Source organism: Mizuhopecten yessoensis, unplaced genomic scaffold, assembly GCF_002113885.1.
Source record: "Mizuhopecten yessoensis strain PY_sf001 unplaced genomic scaffold, ASM211388v2 scaffold11165, whole genome shotgun sequence".
Taxonomy (NCBI): domain Eukaryota; kingdom Metazoa; phylum Mollusca; class Bivalvia; order Pectinida; family Pectinidae; genus Mizuhopecten; species Mizuhopecten yessoensis.
Window position 1 is genome coordinate 850,537 of NW_018408912.1, and position 19,778 is coordinate 870,314.

Here is a 19,778-nt window from a genome sequence, read left to right on the forward strand (position 1 = left end):
ACCATCAAACTGCTATCCAATACTGATAATGCTTACTCAAATTGAATTACTTCCAATGGCAATTAAACAAATGTTAGTCTAAAATGTGATTTCCCAATGTAAACTATAGTAAAGTTTACCCCCTCCCCAGGGGAAAACGTGAGACCCCAGGGTCATGATATTCACAAATTTGGTAAAGCACCTTAAGAACCTTCCATCTATGAAGAGTATTTCATTCTACCATATCTGGGTCTTGAGAAGAAGATTTTTGAAATTTTAGTCAATTTTACCCTTTTTGGCCCCGCCCCTCAGGCCCCTGGGGGCTGGGGACCAATGTAAATTGTTTACGGACGCGCGACGGAGTTCAGATGAGTTTCCTTTTCTTTTCTAAACATTTCATTGACAATGGCAGGGCAAAGTCCTTCCCTTTGTTTTCTAAAGATAATTCTTCTGTTCTTTTGCAAGCCTGTATCTCTTTCTTTAGGACTTTTGTTCTTTTGTAAAATCTTCAAAAGTTTCTTAAAGCTTCTTAAAAGGAAATTGTAGTATGCGGAGTCCGTATCACATGGGGTAGGTTCCGTGTTGGTAGCGTTAAAGTATTTGAAAAACATATTTTCGTGTGATGAAATTGTTTAAAGTGCATGCATGGGGTTAGATTTAAACAGGATACAGTGCCTCAAGAACGAGAAAAAAAACTGAAAACTCTTCCCGCGTGCCTCCTCCCTCCACAAGTTGCTATAAATATATCACCCATATATCACTATTGAAATACAAGCGCACAGATACAGTTCGTTTTCCGACACACATGCTAGCCCAGAGAAACATTCAAGTTATAGAAGTCTAAAGCTTTGGAAATAAAAGTTGAATAACACCGACATGATCTGGGCCCAGTTATTCAAAAGGTGATTAGCATAAATTTTAATTTTTGTGTATCTTTAAAACAAAAGTTACAACTTTCCAGATAGCAAATATTTAGTTGAGTGATTTTACATGCAAAATTGTGAGATTTTACCTTGTATATTGACTAAATTATTAAAGGTTGAAAAATGTCGTTAAACAGTGATTAAGCTAATCACCTTTTGAACAACAGGTCATTAAATGACAGTCGTTTGTAATGAATTAGATTCATAGTATAAACATATTAAGAAGAACATATATTTACTGATATATTAATTCAAATATGAAAAACATTACATTTTCATTTCTGTACATTAAATAAAATTCTATAATTGATATTGATTTACAGTTTACATTTTGTAAAAAATCACTGCTATGCATTTTGCTAGTTGATCATCGGATTTCAGGTATTTTATTAGTAAGCACTCGCAGTGATTTTCTAGTCGATATAGTCCAAGTCCATATCAAACCCTGAAAGGGTAGTCTTCTTTTCTTTTCTTTGCTGAAAGCACAATGATATATATACACAATTGATTTGTTTGCAATACACAAATGCACACTGTCACATGAACACAAACACACGCACACAATAACAATGAGAAGTCATTGAATATCAATTCATAACAAAATTATGATTTGATATTTTTTTATCTAAAATTGTAAACGTTTTATTTGTAAAAATTTGTACTGAATTTTAAAGTCAAATATATATAATATGTTATCGTAAATAAGTGTATGATATATATATTTAAGTATAACGAAGATTATGTTGAAATCACTTTAACCTGTAGTCATAGGAGTTTGAAGATTGATTATATCACCCTTGGTAGGCCAAACCTTTTATTTATGTAACGCTGAGTCCCAAATGATACTTGAGACCAATTTAGATTAAAACAAGCCAATTTGTGGAATTTATATCTCCTGCTTGCAGTACAAATTGTAGGTTAACATTATTGAGGTTAGGTTTAAACATGTGAGTATCGTGCTGTTGAGACATAATCTAAAGCTTGAAACTCGAAGAAAAAAAAGCCTTATACCTCATTTTTTATCTTTAAATAGCACAAATCACATCGGTTGGCAAACTTAGCATGATTCGGATGTGCATACGGAATTTGGTTGAAATATCTGCACAATATCTACAGCAATTATCACACGAAAACCAAAGAGTGCCAAAGATGGGTGGAAAGACAGAGGAACACAAACATTGTTATCAAGTCTGAAGGAATTTGGCTAATTTTTGTTGAGTTATTTAGCGGAAACTGCAGATAATGATGTTTTTCGTTAATCAAGGGGCCATAACTCCGCAATAAGGAGTCCGATTAAAGTGGTTGTCAAACTTGGTCGAGCATTTAAGGCATTTAACCCTGGTACCAAGTTTAAAGAAATACACTGAAACAGCAGATAATGACGTTTTTCGTCATTCAAGGGGCCATACCCGGTAACTCCGCTGCTGAAAGTGGTCATTGAACTTGGCCGAGCCCTAAGGCATTTAAACCTGTTACCAAGTTTGAAGAAAATCGGTTAACATTTGTTGCAGTTATTAAACGGAAACGAAGCGTGACAGACAGACGGACAAACCCAAATTAATATGCCCCGTTTCGGTGAAAGCGGCGGATAAAAAAAAACTTTACCAATACTCAAGGAGTAAGATTTTACAAATTTACTTAAATTTCCATTGTTTGTCCCCGCCCCTATTCCCCAAGAGGGACCACATCCTTCATTGAACAATGTTGAGTCTTATTGGCCCAAGGGCACTTTAGAACTAAAATCCATTTATCAATAGTCCAGGAGTAGGATTTTAAATATTTACCTTAATTTCCTCTATTGGGCCCCACTCAATTTCCCTAGAGGGAGCACACCCTTCAATTATACAATGTCAATTCCCCTTGACCCAAGGACAATTAAGAACAATTTTGATTACAATCTTTTAACCGATACCTAATAAAAGGAGTAGGATCTTTAAAAATTACCGAACGATTTCCTTATTGGGGCCCTGCCCCTCTTCCCCAATTGGGTTACACCGTTCATTTATACAAAGTTGAATCACTTTCTTGGCCCAAAGGGATTATAATCCCTTTACCAATATTCCAGGAGTAAGATTTTATAAAGAAACCTTATTTTCCCGTATCGGGCCACACCCTCTTCCCCCAGGGTGACCACACCCTGATTGTAACATTGAATCATATTGGCCCAAGGTTACTTTAACTCATTCACCCCTGAAATTTTATAATGAACTTTTCCAACCTTTTAAACCAATTAATATTAAAAACCTTTGGCCAATAGTCAGGAAGTCGGATTTAAACTAGAAAATGTCTGTTAGACATAAATGGCCCCGCTCATGGATGGGACGCGACGGAATGGACATGGGCAGCACTATACACACACACACCCTTTTATAGTGGGGGAATAACAATACCTAAATTTCCCCTTTTGGGCCCCACTCCTCCTTCATTTATACAACATTGAGTTTTGTTTTGCTCCACACCAAATTTAGTAAAATTCATGCAGCCATTCTGGACTGGTAGAATTTTTAGTGAAAAATTATAGACGGACGACGGACATCGGCACACTACGGCTTAAGCTCACTTGCCTGAGGAAGTACAAGTGATAATTTCATACCTGTTTTCTTGACCTTCTGGGTGGTTGTCTTTCCTTGTCAATCAACAAAGACAGGAAACCTGATTGTGGTTGCTGAAAAATAACACTGCCCCATTGAAAAATCATTTTCTTTCTAAATATATCTAAACATAATGAATTCCTATATAAATCAGTATATTAAATTAATGAAATGTCAGATAACAAAAAATGGGTTATTCCTTTTAGGACCCTCAGTAAACACAACTGTTTGAAATAATCTTTAAATCACTGTGTCATGAGGAAAGCCAGGACAGGATTGGAACCTCACCCAATGACGTGCCTTTAAATATATAAAGGATCCCCGTTACCACTGCCAAAAATGTATCCATATTTTGGAGACTGTTTTTCCTGTCAAGACTATAGCTTTGATAAATCATTTATGGAAAGAAATTTATGTCTGATGGAACTCGATGAAAAAAGTAAAAAAAGCAAAAAATAATCAACCAAAGTATTCGAATTCAAAGAAAATTTGAACCAACTCTAACTGACTGAGCCGACTGGTCCATGAACCATTGACATACAATCGCTCTAACTGACTGAGCCACCTGGTCAATGAACCATTGACATACAATCGCTCCGACTGACTGAGCCACCTGGTCCATGAACCATTGACATACAATCGCTCTAACTGACTGAGCCACCTGGTCAATGAACCATTGACATACAATGGCTCTAACTGAAGAAGCCAACTGGTCAATGAACCATTCATTGCCATACAATCGCTCTAACTGACTGACCCACCTGGTCAATGAACCATTGACATACAATGGCTCTAACTGAAGAAGCCAACTGGTCAATGAACCATTCATTGCCATACAATCGCTCTAACTGACTGAGCCACCTGGTCAATAAACCATTGACATACAATGGCTCTAACTGAAGAAGCCAACTGGTCAATGAACCATTCATTGCCATACAATCGCTCTAACTGACTGACCCACCTGGTCAATGAACCATTGACATACAATGGCTCTAACTGAAGAAGCCAACTGGTCAATGAACCATTCATTGCCATACAATCGCTCTAACTGACTGACCCACCTGGTCAATGAACCATTGACATACAATTGCTCTAACTGAAGAAGCCAACTGGTCAATGAACCATTGACATACAATCGCTCTAACTGACTGAGCAATCTGGTCAATGAACCATTGACATACAATCACTCTAACTGACTGAGCCACCTGGTCAATGAACCATTGACATACAATGGCTCTAACTGAAGAAGCCAACTGGTCAATGAACCATTGGCATACAATCGCTCTAACTGACTGAGCCACCTGGCCAATGAACCATTGACATACAACCGCTCTAGCTGACGAAGCCACATGGTCAATGAACCATCGACATACAATCCCTCTTACTGACTGAGCCACCTGGTCAATGAACCATTGTCATACAATTGCTCTAACTGAAGAAGCCAACTGGTCAATGAACCATTCATTGGCATACAATCGCTCTAACTGACTGAGCCACCTGGTCAATGAACCATTGACATACAATCGCTCTAACTGACGAAGCCACCTGGTCAATGAACCATTGACATACGATCGCTCTAACTTACTGAGCCACCTGGTACATGAACCATTGACATACAATCGCTCTAACTGACTGAGCCACCTGGTCAATGAACCAGTGACATACAATCGCTCTAACTGACTGAGCCACCTGGTCAATGAACCATTGGCATACAATCGCTTTAGCTGACTGAGCCACCTGGTCAATGAACCTTTGACATACAATCCCTCTAACTGACGAAGCCACATGGTCAATGAACAATTGACATACAATCGCTCTAACTGACTGAGCCACCTGGCCAATGAACCATTGACATAAAATCGCTCTAACTGACAAAGCCAACTGGTCAATGAACAATTGGCATACAATCGCTTTAACTGACTGAGCCACCTGGTCAATGAACCATTGACATAAAATCGCTCTAACTGACAAAGCAAACTGGTCTATGAACCATTGGCATACAATCGCTTTAACTGACTGAGCCACATGGTCAATGAACCATTGGCATACAATCGCTTTAACTGACTGAGCCACCTGGTCAATGAACAATTGACATACAATCGCTCTAACTGACTGAGCCACCTGGTCAATGAACCATTGACATAAAATCGCTCTAACTGACAAAGCCAACTGGTCAATGAACCATTGACATACAATCGCTTTAACTGACTGAGCCACCTGGTCAATGAACAATTGACATACAATCGCTCTAACTGACTGAGCCACCTGGCCAATGAACCATTGACATACAATCGCTCTAACTGACTGAGCCACCTAGTTAATTAACCATTGACATACAATCGCTTTAACTGACTGAGCCACCTGGTCAATGAACCATTGACATACAATCGCTCTAATTTACTGAGCCACCTGGTCAATAAACCATTGACATACAATCGCTCTAACTGACGGAGCCACCTGGACAATGTCCTACAGCTATATACAAAAGAAATAAAAGGGAAGTTACTGTATTTTATGAAAAACTACAGTGTAAAGACTACTTAAGTAGTTTTGAGGATCGAGAGACTGGCAGACAGCTGGAGTGGTTCAAATGAGTGCTTCATACTGAAGGTACTTCAGCCCATTGACGACCAAGTAAATAAAACAAACTCTCATTCTTTTGTTAGAGATAAAATTGTTATAATGACATAGCAAACGCATTAAGAATTAATCGGACTTTTGTTTGAATCAATGGAGCAATGGGCAACATGAAAGTGGAATATGTGCATTAAAACAATAGAGCGGTGGTGAAAGCTAAAAGTGAAAGTGATGAACTGAAAGCGGTGGTAATCGACTTGCAATTCTGTTCAATGAAGGCAAATCGTGTGTTCAAATGGCTTAGTGAGAATGTCAGAAAAGACTGGTTAAGTTGATCCTCTATAAACAAAGAACTAGACTTTTTATAAAGTCCTCTCGAGTTCAGTGAGGTATACAGAATTGGCAAGAGGAAAAGAGGAAAGCCTAGTCTTGTTAAGATTCAGTTTCTTTATCATAACGTTGACTTGTGTTGTTTTTTTACATAAATTCTACAAGAAACGAATTACGATGTGAGATGCAGTTCGCCTGGGCACTTCCTGACAACGGAGGGAGATAGCCTGAATATAAAGGGCAGTGTGACCGTGGCAACGGCGGCCAGGCACAGCAAACACCATGCACCTCCCACATCGCTCAAGTCTGATGAGACTTACGTCAAATCAGTCAAGTAGCGGTTGTCGGAGGACTATACAATTTTTCGAATTTATAGCTTGGACATTTGGAGGGGATTTAAAAGGATGATTGTTGATAGTGTGATACATTCATTAAGGTATACAAGGTCGGAATGTTGGTTAGACAATGCGGATGGCTTTGCGGTGAACATTTTGAGTGCTTTCAACAGTCCTTGGATCCAGGTGCAAAGGAGGTAGTCTGATGTGTTAATTCAAACCATTATTGCCCCGATTTAATTCTTCAGAATCGATAGAATTGGATAGAATATATATGTGTTTTACCAAGTCTGCGATATACCATGTATTACTGAGTGATTTTCAATGCCATGTGCGAGCATGAATGCGTGAATTATTTCCAACAGACCAAGCACGCTCAACGCTTCTAAAAGTCTCTACCATAATTTTCAAATGTAAGCAAGCGATTTGTAGAAATGGTTCCGTTTGTCGATTGAGGATGCAAGCAGTTATTTTTGTATAGATTTTATGACAGACAAACATTTTTTTTTAAATTTTATTTCTAGATCAACAGTCAGGACAACTGACGACAGCGTCAAAATTTATACTGATAAACGCACAGCACAGTGAAATGGAAACATAGGCATCCAGTGACAAATCTTGCACACGCAAAAACAGCCTATTTCAAATAACTTGACATAATACAGTCTCCCGGACAAGGAGGTAGACACGATAACACCCATTCATCACATTTTACTAGATAGAATAGATATGATCTAGCGGCTTTCGTTAATTATTTTTTCAACATTTTCTTAACCTCGTTATATCTTCAACCATTCTACATGCACATTACGCTGATTCTTTCTAACATACATACGGTAATTGTTGCACTGCAGATAATTAGGTATTCTACAGTACCTAGCTTAGTATACTTCGATGAAGCTAGAAGCAATGAAACAAGCCATGCTTACGATAGTGAGGTTTTTATTTAAAGTTCAGTCGATAAACTTGCTTACACAAAAACATTGAAAAATGATTGGAAAAATTAATGTACTTGAATCACATTACATACCATATCATTCTCTAGGTAGCTTTCCCGTGGGTAGTCCACCTGATCTGGTCGTTCAGGAGTTCCCTTCATGGTCAAACCCCTAACAAATGGGGTTCCTTCTTCTTCGTTATAAGGTAACGGTGCAGGTCGTCGTGTATTGTATATTTCACTTGAGATATCTTTGCCAGTATTGGGGTCAACAATCTTGATCCACTTTCTCTCTTCTTGTCTTCTCTGATATCGAAACGTAAATGTTTCTTTTTATACAAGCAAATATACATAACCTATACCTACACAAACATTCCTTCAATAAACTTGCATCATAAGTCATTACGATAGTGATTTTAGCTTTCAAACATCTTCATCTTAGGATCATTTTATGAAATGTAAATATTTTAATCGTAACTTTCAGATGAGATGTCGTTTGTATTTTGCAATGAGTCTGATCCTTTCCATCTCAAGATAATTTCATGGATGATGGTGCAAATTCAGTAATAAGTTTCAGGTTGCACAAGTCATGATGAACGAAGAAAGGCAATCAAAATAGCTAGGTCATCTGAGTGGTTCAGGTGACCTCTGTCCATTTTGTCAATGGACTGGTTTGCCAACTCAGAATTATTTATGATAAGCCAACGTAGCACTTATTGCAGGAACATTATTTTTTCAATATCGAAAAGATAGCTACTGAAAATCAATGTATCGCCTAAAAATCAAGATTAAAAAATGAAGTATGATTTTTTAACTATATAACAAATATGAGATCTTCATTAGTTCTATGTCAGTTTAGTATTGTGCTTTCATTTCTCTTCTTTCTCTGTTTGATTGATAATCTTGTCAACAATGAATGTATCTTGCAGTAACTTTTAGTCAATGTCTTAGATCTTAAATAGATGTCATGGCCATAACTCTGTATTGCAGGAATGGATCTGATCATACCTCACTGATTTCTTGTTCATGGCCGTGGGATTTGTGACAACTTCGATCCAATGTCAAGGTCATTCGGCATGTTAAAAAGTCTATCCGTGCAATTCTACCAGCTTTGGCTGAATCTTGACTTCTCTTCCAAGGTCATATCTCAGTAGTAGAGCTTTATAAATTCTTCGAATAGAGGAGCTTTTCTATTTAAGCTCTTATTATGTGTTGTTATACCAGTACGCTACGTATAAAGATATCTGAACTCTCCTTTCTTACAGTTCTTTTGGGATCATAGTTATCACTAGCGCACTTACGTTCCGAGATTATGGGTCTTGATGTAACTGAAGTCCCAACAGAACTGGATGGACCTTCATATTTTGCAACTAAGGGGATAAATGTCGTCCAACCATGTAATTTCTTATTTGTAACCAAATAAGTTTTTCAATAGAATCAATAAAATTTCATATTTCATATTTCAGATATTATTTTTGTACTCAGCATTTTGGAACAAATGTAAATCTTGCAGCATCATGATGCTTACATATAACTCGTTTTCCAGATATCTGTGAACTTTTAAAATATCTAATATGCTTTTCAATTTGAGCTGTTATAAACTTTTCTGACAAATATAATATCTTTATCGGTCTGAAAAGCATAACGGATATCAGTTTATAAGTCAACTTGTAAATTCTTATAAAGTGTTGTACCACTTTCGTTCTCGTTAAATTGGCTTGACATCTAAATGTTGAAAGGTCAAACGTCAAGGTCACAAGGTAACTTAATGATTTGACCATTTCACACTGCACAATTAATGGATTGTCATTCTAAGGAAGTAAATATTGTCTATTTCACATAATTGTGAAACAATATTTTGGCAATTACTCAATGAATTTTAAGGTTAAGAATAAAAATGTAATATAATAGTCTGATATTTAAATGTCTGAGGTAATGAATTGTCAACATACCGTATCAATTGTTGTTGAATAAGCTGCTGCTGAAATTTCTTTCCTTGAAAGTTGAAAGTTTGCTGTAGATTCTGAAAATTTCATAGGTAAATTATGTCTGAATTTTTGCTGACAGACTTGACAATCTCACTTTATACATTCGTAGGTTAGTCAGAACATTGGTCATTCTTTTAATATCGGATGATAGTATGCACAATACCTGCTATCAACTAAACATTCCTTTTCAATATTAAACTATATAGGTATCAGACTAAACGTGACCGAGTGGAAAATCAGACATTGATGTGTAAGGTACCTCTTTTACCAGTTTTACTTTAAGTGTGCTGGCAATTAAATGTACCTCTTTTCTGGTTGCCCCCTAACTATGTGGAAAATTGATTTTACCACTTATAAGTGTTAGCCCATTAAATATACATTTACCCTCCACCTTCCCCCAACTAACAGGAAAATTAGCTGTACCTTTTTCACGTGTTGGTACCCTAAACAAGTGGACAATTAAGCGTGCCACATTTATAGTTGACCCCTAACTAAGACTGCTGTTTATCTTCACAATATATCCACCTACTGCTGTATATCTTCACAATATATCCACCTACTGCTTTATACCTTCACAATTTATCCACCTACTGCTATATATCTTCACAATATATCCACCTACTGCTGTATATCTTCACAATGTATCCACCTACTGCTGTATATCTTCACAATATATCCACCTACTGCTATATCTTCACAATTTATCCATCTACTGCTTATATACCTTCACAATTTATCCACCTACTGCTGTATACCTTCACAATGTATCCACCTACTGCTGTATATCTTCACAATGTATCCACCTACTGCCGTATACCTTCACAATATATCCAACTACTCCTTTATATCTTCACAATATATCCACCTACTGCTGTATATCTTCACAATATATCCACCTACTGCTATATATCTTCACAATGTATCCACCTACTGCTGTATATCTTCACAATATATCCACCTACTGCTGTATATCTTCACAATGTATCCACCTACTGCTATATACCTTCACAATGTATCCACCTACTGCTATATATCTTCACAATATATCCACCTACTGCTGTTTATCTTCACAATATATCCACCTACTGCTATATATCTTCACAATATATCCACCTTCTGCTATATATCTTCACAATATATCCACCTACTGCTTTATACCTTCACAATGTATCCGACTACTGCTTTATACCTTCACAATGTATCCACCTACTGCTATATATCTTCACAATATATAGCAGAAGGAGGATACATTGTGAAGATATATAGCAGAAGGAGGATACATTGTGAAGGTTTACAGCAGTAGGTGGCTACAGTGTGAAGATATATAGAAGTAGGTGGATACATCGTGAAGATATACAGCAGTGGGTGGATATATTGTGAAGGGATATAGCAGTAGGGGGATACATTGTGAAGGTAGAAAGCAGTAGGTGGATACATCGTGAAGATATATTGCAGTCATTGGGTACATTGTGAAGATATAAAGCAGTAGGAGGATACATTGTTAAGGTATACAGCAGTAGGGGGATACATTGTGAAGGTATAAAGCAGTAGGGGGATACATTGTGAAGGTATAAAGCAGTAGGGGGATACATTGTGAAGATATAAAGCAGTAGGAGGATATATTGTGAAGGAATATAGCCGTAGGCGGATACATTGTGAAGGTATAAAGCAGTAGGGGGATATATTGTGAAGGTATACAACAGTAGGTGGATACATCGTGAAGATATACAGCAGTCGGTGGATACATTGTGGGATATACAGCTGTAGGTGGATATCTTCACAATGTACCCACCTACTGCTATACATCTTCACAATATATCCAACTACTCCTTTATATCTTCACAATGTATCCACCTACTGCTGTATACCTTAACAATGTATCCACCTACTGCTATATATCTTCACAATATATCCACCTTCTCCTGTACACCTTCACCTACCTAATGTACCCATCCATATTACCTGCTTCTGCTCTGGTGTCTCCAGTTGTTCCAATCTCCATGTTGTTGATATCAGACATGATTCTCTTTAGATCATCATTCAATCCATGTATTTGTTTTGAAACATCCAGCTCCTTTACATCACCAAGAAGTCGTTTGATGTTTTCAGACGTCATAGATTCGTCCCGTGATGCCTTTTCACATCTGGAATAAATGTCTCACTGAACATGTTTACTAAACGCAAAGCTCGGGGTAAACCTGATTAAGGTTTTCCGAATTACTAATGAATATCACAATAAAATATACACTGTCCTATATTTCATCTAGTTTGAACTTTCCCATCATGCAAAGCAAATAACCATCCAGACAGTATTTCTTTTTGTAAGATTATACAACTAGTATTTCAGCTTTATTGCTGTTATAATTAAAGGCCTTACAATCCTCTCTCACACATTCGGCAGATGAGTTGTCCAGACTAGATGTTTTATTATATAATGCTTGATTGCAGTTTTACTGATTTAACTGGTTAGAATATTGACAATTTACCTGTAGTTTTACAAAAAGATTAAGCATGAAATGTGTTTTAAACCATTGTTTTCTGCTAAATTTTTAACTTGATATTTTTAAATCAGAGAGATAATATGTAAGAGAGTTCTAGAAGTCTGTTGACTATGATGAAATAAAGGCCTTAGTTGCTGTCTGGACAAAGTGAGCAACTTTTTGTTATAACAAATTTGTAACTTGTAATTGATGTTTGATATTAAGCTTTCTGTCATAGTTACCGTTCTTTGTCGGATTTAATTTCCTGTTAAAAAAAAGTAAACAAAATTCATTAGTGCAAGATCCTGTAAAAAAAAACACACTATTCCCTGCTAATATTAATACATAGATGTAGTGAGAGAGATTTATCTGAACATTTAAAATAAACAAATGTTTTTAGATTTCAAAGAAATTTAAAATTGGTAATATGAGTCAAACCTGTATAAGGCAATCAGCATGCAATCAGAGTTACCAAGGAAACATAATTATGTAAGTCTTAGTAGAGTTATCATCGTGATCATGGAAATATATGCAAGCCAATGTAAACATTTATACTTTAATAAATAGTTTTGAAGTCACCATAGAACCAGATACAAGTCAATTATATTATGAAAGTGTCATGATATGTAGCCCCTTGCCCCTCAAATCATAAGAAGACAGGCTTGGATGTTTTATATTGTTTATTCCCGTAGGAAAAACCTGTAATATTAACAAACGAATACAATAGATACATTTGATAACACATTGACCTGAACTTACATACATCGACATGAATACAAAGACGCGAGTATACAAGACGGTAAATTACAAACGTACAATGACAATGTGAACATTACAGACAGACTTACCAGGGCTGATACTGATGGATGTTGACTCCTACGAGTCCTGGAGAGGAATGGCTGGAGAGAGTTGGGTTGGGACGTGACAGGCCTCCGGTCTGCCCGTGCATTCCGTTTATACTACTCAGCCCATTCAACCAATCATACGCACGCACGTACATACTGACATGTATTTACTTATGTAAGAATGACAATGTTATGCACGTGATTGATGATGTGTTAGTGCAGTGAACCTAGTACACATGGGGTACAGGGTTACATGGGTTACACACATATTGTCACTACTTGACACATTACAACTACATTAACATTATGTACGATAATAAGAATGGTTTAATGAAATAACATATTACCCGAATAGTTTTCGCAGGATCTTGAAAACTAATTGTGGACAATTTGGTGTTGAGATTCTCCAAAGTGTCCAACTGTTCATCCAAACTGTCAGTATGACTTTTATATCGCGAGTCGGTCTCCTCTTTCTTTGACTCAAACACGGACATTAATTCGGATTCTTTTTGATTCACGGCTGATCTTAGTTCCTGGAAACTTTCAGTCACATCTTCCATATTAACCTGAAGTAGTTCCTGCAAGACCAAGTGGGCAGGTGATCACCCAGAGAAACATCGTCTCTAGAGAATTCATGTTATAGAACAGTTGTTTGATAGTAAAAGTGGAAGTATTTATATGAATTGTCCATTCGATTTATGATTTCGTTGAGAAGTAAAACAAGCTTTGCCTAATTCGACACTCCTTGACTGCAGAGTTTAGTAAATAATGTACAGTGAACACTGTGTTCAAACACATTAAATGGGACTAGATGTGTTAGTCATAGTTATAGACACAGAAACGTTTGCTACAATAAAATTGTGTCAGGTTTATTGTCCTTAAATTAATAATAATAATAATTTGAGATTCTTATATACCGCTTTATCACAACCTAGTTTGTAGGTTGTCTCAAAGCAGTTAATAATTATTATTATTAGTTATATTCTGGTGTCGGTAATATTATGTACTGCAAAACGCGTATAAAAATGCGAAATTCAAATGTGATTTGACATTCAATAATAGAAAAGTTGACAAAACAACAAAAAATCGAAAATTAATCCTGATATGATTGTCCTTTTATTTCTTAAACACATTAACTGGACCAAATAATTGTTATCATACTGCCACATATAATAGATAGTATACCTGTGTTTCTTGACGGATACCGGTTAGTCTTCTCTTCATTTCCTTTAGAGATTCTTGCAAATGGATAATCTGAGGTAAAATTGTCTGTTCGACATCTTCCTGCAAAGAATGACTATCAGGTGAATGTTGCAGAAACTGCTTCAGAATTGAGCATTTTCCTTAGATATATTCATAAAATTAACAACAGTTAGGCAAATAAGTTTTTTTTCTATTTAAAAACATTGACTTATAAACACTTGTTCCGTGAAGTGTATACATGTTTGTCTGTCATAACATTTGTTCACCTCTGGGCAAGTTTGAAATCCACTTGCCTGACGAAATCGTTTCTTGCTTTGTTCACTTTGAATAATTTTTTGCCTTGTATACAGTCATATAGTGATTCAACAGTCTTAAACTATCAACACAATAGGGTCATCCAGGGCCACCAGAAGTCTTAACAACCAATCAGCACAATAGGGTTATACGGGGCCATCAGTAGTCTTAACAATCACTCAACACCTTAGGGTCATACCGGGCCATCAGTAGTCTTAACAATCACTCATCACAATAGGGTCATACAGGGCCACCAGTAGTCTTAACAATCACTCAACAAGTTAGGGTCATATCGGGCCATCAGTAGTCTTAACAATCACTCAACACAATAGGGTCATACAGGGCCATCAGTAGCCTTAACAACCTATCAACACCATAGGGTCATATGGGGCCATCAATAGTCTTAACAACCTATCAACACTATAGGGTCATATGAATAAGTAGTCTTAACAACATATCAACACCATAGGGTCATATGGGGCCATAAGAAGTCTTAACAACCTATCAACACCATAGGGTCATATGGGGCCATCAATAGTCTTAACAACCTATCAACACTATAGGGTCATATGAATAAGTAGTCTTAACAACATATCAACACCATAGGGTCATATGGGGCCATAAGTAGTCTTAACAACATATCAACACCATAGGGTTATACGGGGCCATAAGTAGTCTTAACAACCTATCAACACCATAGGGTCATATGGGGCCACAAGTAGTCTTAACAACATATCAACTCTATAGGGTCATATGGGGCCATAAGGAGTCTTAACAACATATCAACACTATAGGGTCATATGAATAAGAAGTCTTAACAACATATCAACACTATAGGGTCATATGAATAAGTAGTCTTAACAACATATAAACACAATAGGGTCATATGGGGAAATAAGTAGTATTAACAACATATCAACACTATAGGGTCATATGAATAAGTAGTCTTAACAACATATCAACTCTATAGGGTCATATGGGGCCATAAGTAGTCTCAACAACCTATCAGTACAATAGGTCATACAAGGCCATCAGTAGCCTTAACAACCTAACAAATCCATAGGGTCATATGAGGCCATAAGTAGTCTGAACAACATATCAACACCATAGGGTCATATGAGGCCATAAGTAGTCTGAACAACATATCAACACCATAGGGTCATACAGGGCCACCAGTAGTCTTAATTATCACTCAACACCTTAGGGTCATATCGGGCCATAAGTAGTCTTAACAACCACTCAACACCTTAGGGTCATATCGGGCCATAAGTAGTCTTAACAACCACTCAACACCTTAGGGTCATATCGGGCCATAAGTAGTCTTAACAACATATCAACTCCATAGGGTCATATGGGGCCATAAGGAGTCTTAACAACATATCAACACCATAGGGTTATACGGGGCCATACGTAGTCTTAACAACCTATCAACACTATAGGGTCATATGAATAAGTAGTCTTAACAACATATAAACACAATAGGGTCATATGGGGAAATAAGTAGTATTAACAACATATCAACACTATAGGGTCATATGAATAAGTAGTCTTAACAACATATAAACACAATAGGGTCATATGGGGAAATAAGTAGTATTAACAACATATCAACACTATAGGGTCATATCAATAAGTAGTCTTAACAACCTATCAACCCCATAGGGTCATACAGGGCCATCAGTAGCCTTAACAACCTATCAACACTATAGGGTCATATGAATAAGGAGGCTTAACAACATATCAACACCATAGGGTTATACGGGCCCATAAGTAGTCTTAACAACCTATCAATACCATAGGGTCATATGAGGCCATAAGTAGTCTGAACAACCTATCAACACCATAGGGCCATACAGGGCCATCAGTAGCCTTAACATCCTATCAACACCATAGGGTCATACGGGGCCATCAGTAGCCTTAACACTATCAACACCATAGGGTCATATGAGGCCATAAGTAGTCTGAACAACATATCAACACCATAGGGTCATACGGGGCCATCAGTAGCCTTAACACTATCAACACCATAGGGTCATATAGGGCCATAAGTAGCCTTAACAACCTATCAACACTATAGGGTCATATGAATAAGTAGTCTTAACAACATATCAACTCTATAGGGTCATATGGGGCCATAAGTAGTCTCAACAACCTATCAGTACAATAGGTCATACAGGGCCATCAGTAGCCTTAACAACCTATCAAAACCATAGGGTCATATGAGGCCATAAGTAGTCTGAACAACCTATCAACACCATAGGGTCATACAGGGCCATCAGTAGCCTTAACAACCTATCAACACCATAGGGTCATATGGGGCCATAAGTAGTCTTAACAACATATCAACACTATAGGGTCATATGGGGCCATAAGTAGTCTTAACAACCTATCAGTACAATAGGGCATACAGGGCCATCAGTAGCCTTAACAACCTATCAACACCATAGGGTCATACAGGGCCATCAGTAGACTTAACAACCTATCAACACCTTAGGGTCATACGGGGCCATCAGTAGTCTTAACAACCTATCAACACCATAGGGTCATATGGGGCCATCAGTTGTCAATAACTATTTAGGTTTCTAAACAGAGGATAAACCTTGACACTGTATGTTACCCACACCAATCATCTTATACAACGAATGCAAGAGGAAACAGCATGCCGATTATTTCATACCTGGTACATCTTCACTTTGTCCTTAAAATGGACAACATTGTGATTTTCATGACTCCGTTTTGGGAAACACTCGATACACAAGGCCTCGTCACATGTATCGCAGTACACCATTAAAGGTTTATTGTGATACATGCAGTCAGTTTCCACTAATCCAGTATCTTTGGTCTCATTTTCCAATTTCAATGATTGAAATTTATGAACAATGTTTTGCAAAGCGAAATTCTTTGGCAACTTCTTGATGTCTGTTTCTGTGAGCTCAACATAATCCCGACAGTTTGGACATGGGAATCGTCCATGCTCTGCTCCAAGGACATGAACATGAATATCCGACTTCTGGTGCAAGTGTGAGTGTATACATTTTCGACAGAAGTTGTGTTGACACGGCAGAGAGACAGGGTCGTTGTACAACTCCAGACATATGGAACAGGTAAGATCTTCTTCTAAATCCAGCTGGTTTGTCAATATCTGATCTTTGGAACAGGCCATTGTCTAAATAGAAAGTCTGAAAATATAGAATGAAGAAAATTTATTATTCATTCAAGTTAATTCCTCATTTCGTGTGTATAACTGTATCTCTTGGATGAAAATATATAAGGATAAGTATATATGGCTAAATGAGTAAATCTCACGTACACATGTTATACATATTTGTGACTGCATGGCTTTACATGGTGATTTGAATTCACAGAATGATTATTTTCATGAATATAAAAACGACCTTGGGTAAGCAACACCCATTTTCCTTTACAAAATTATACCATTTTATCAAAACGGTGTTCATTCCATATTAGCTTAATGTATGCCGAAAAAGTTCTGAGAAGTAGTGAGATGTACACAACAGGCTTTTCCACTTCGCCTTAAGGTGTAAGTGGGATTACCAAATGATACTATTATATGGGATTTCATCCCATCGACTCCTTGATGCTATATACCAGTGATTTATATCAAATTAAACCATGCTGAAGGAGTCCAGTTTTACATTATTAATAAAGTCATTTTACTCAAACTACTTGTGTCTTACTTAACCTTTAACCTTCAAATATGGCCTTAAAAATATGTGTGTTTCAGGTATCCCGACCTTCCCTAAATTTTCCTACCAACCCTTCGAAATGTTATTACCTACGTGTACTTGTATCTCAGATTAATTTATTAACCAGGCAAAGTTCAGTACAGCCTGTCACTGAAATATACTTTCTTTCTGTTTTGTAAGTCTGACCCTATTCAAATTAATAGTCATTACAATGTGTGGAAATGGCATTGTAAAATTTGATATAAAGCAAAATATTGATCCATGAAAAATAAAAATAAAATTACATGCCTACCGACCTACCCTATTTTTGGACATGTTACTTGAAACACACATTATTTTTTGGCACAAGGAAGCCACCATCTTTATTTAAACATAATCATATTACCCATATTAAACCTGATATAATTAAAGATACAAAACTAACACTGAGGATTAACCAGCTAAGGCAGTTCTAATGGGTAATAGATACAGTATGTCAAAAGGAATAACTGATTGTTCAGCTAACCCCAAACAAGATGCAGCTTATGGTAATTATACAGCTTAGACAGTTTGATAGGAAGGTAGGAGGAGAGGCATTTGTACTGGGAATCACATGGAGTATATAATTGTCGATATCATCCAATTTGTTTTTATTACTTCTGTTGAAATGAATACCTAGCCTGTTATGTCGTTTCAGTTATATATTATGTAATGAGAATAGATATATCAAATAGATGAAAGATGAATGACTCTGTCTCAAAACAAAATATGTACAACTCACAGGAAAGAGGTGTTTTGCAAAGGAAATCAATCACTAACAGGGTTGTGCGCTTGGCTGTCGTCATGCCCTCTTCCCCGATAATTACTGAATAAGAGAGACTCGTCTGCGTGTGTTTATCTGTCTTTTAAATACTATTTGTTATATACGTCAAAAATGACAGTAAATAAAGAACACTTTGAACAGCTCTTTGATTGATTGTCTTTTGCCTTTTGGCAAACTTTATCTATTAACATTTTTATGGTACAATCACCTCTTTTGTGTGTTACATTTACCTTACATTCAACTAACAACAAATGCAACTCCTAATTAACTCCAATGTCTACCAAATATCATTAGTGTCTGTACTTACTCAATGTAATTTCTCCGTTATTTGGCAAAAAGGTTTATCCACACATAAATTAGATTGTCAATATGGCTGCACTACAGATGGGGTTTTCCAAATAAAAACGAAAGTGAAAGTAAATCGGGAGTTGCGCCCGTGAGTGTCCCAAATGTCACAGTTTCCATGGTTAAGTAAATAAAAACAATTAACAAGACAATACCGAGGTGTCAATAAAGTAAACCGATAGTAATTGCACATAATTCGAACTCAAAATCGATAAACTATGGCAAAATGAGCACAAAGGAATTCGAAAAGACTTACCCGGAGAACATTGGAAAAGTACAAGAATTTCACCAGGTGTTCCGGAAGGGTATTAAGCGTTAATCTTTTAAAAGTCACTATTTTTCCTCAGTGTTACTTTGAAATATCAGAATTTATTATAAAAAACACAATCCCAACATATGCAGCTGTTTGTTATTCTGTCTCAAATAGTTGGCTGTCACCCAA

At 36.8% G+C, this 19,778-nt stretch overlaps 1 protein-coding gene across 2 annotated transcripts; it reads right to left on the bottom strand.

The window, feature by feature from the left end:
- Positions 1-260: 260 nt before the first annotated feature.
- On the bottom strand, positions 261-19,381 carry LOC110467192 (tripartite motif-containing protein 59-like). 2 transcript variants are annotated; one of them, XM_021524175.1, is made up of 11 exons: positions 19,299-19,381; positions 17,160-17,661; positions 14,171-14,269; positions 13,333-13,563; positions 12,383-12,405; positions 11,623-11,804; positions 9,625-9,695; positions 7,766-7,978; positions 3,496-3,567; positions 1,362-1,378; positions 261-1,321 (listed from the first exon to the last, which is right to left on the bottom strand). In XM_021524175.1, exons 2-11 carry the CDS (start codon positions 17,643-17,645, stop codon positions 1,270-1,272), a joined length of 1,446 nt encoding a protein of 481 aa, XP_021379850.1. In that variant the 5' UTR covers positions 17,646-17,661; positions 19,299-19,381; the 3' UTR covers positions 261-1,269. The 2 variants fall into 2 exon arrangements, with proteins under 2 accessions (XP_021379850.1, XP_021379851.1); XM_021524176.1 differs by having other exon boundaries at positions 261-1,378.
- Positions 19,382-19,778: the final 397 nt, after the last annotated feature.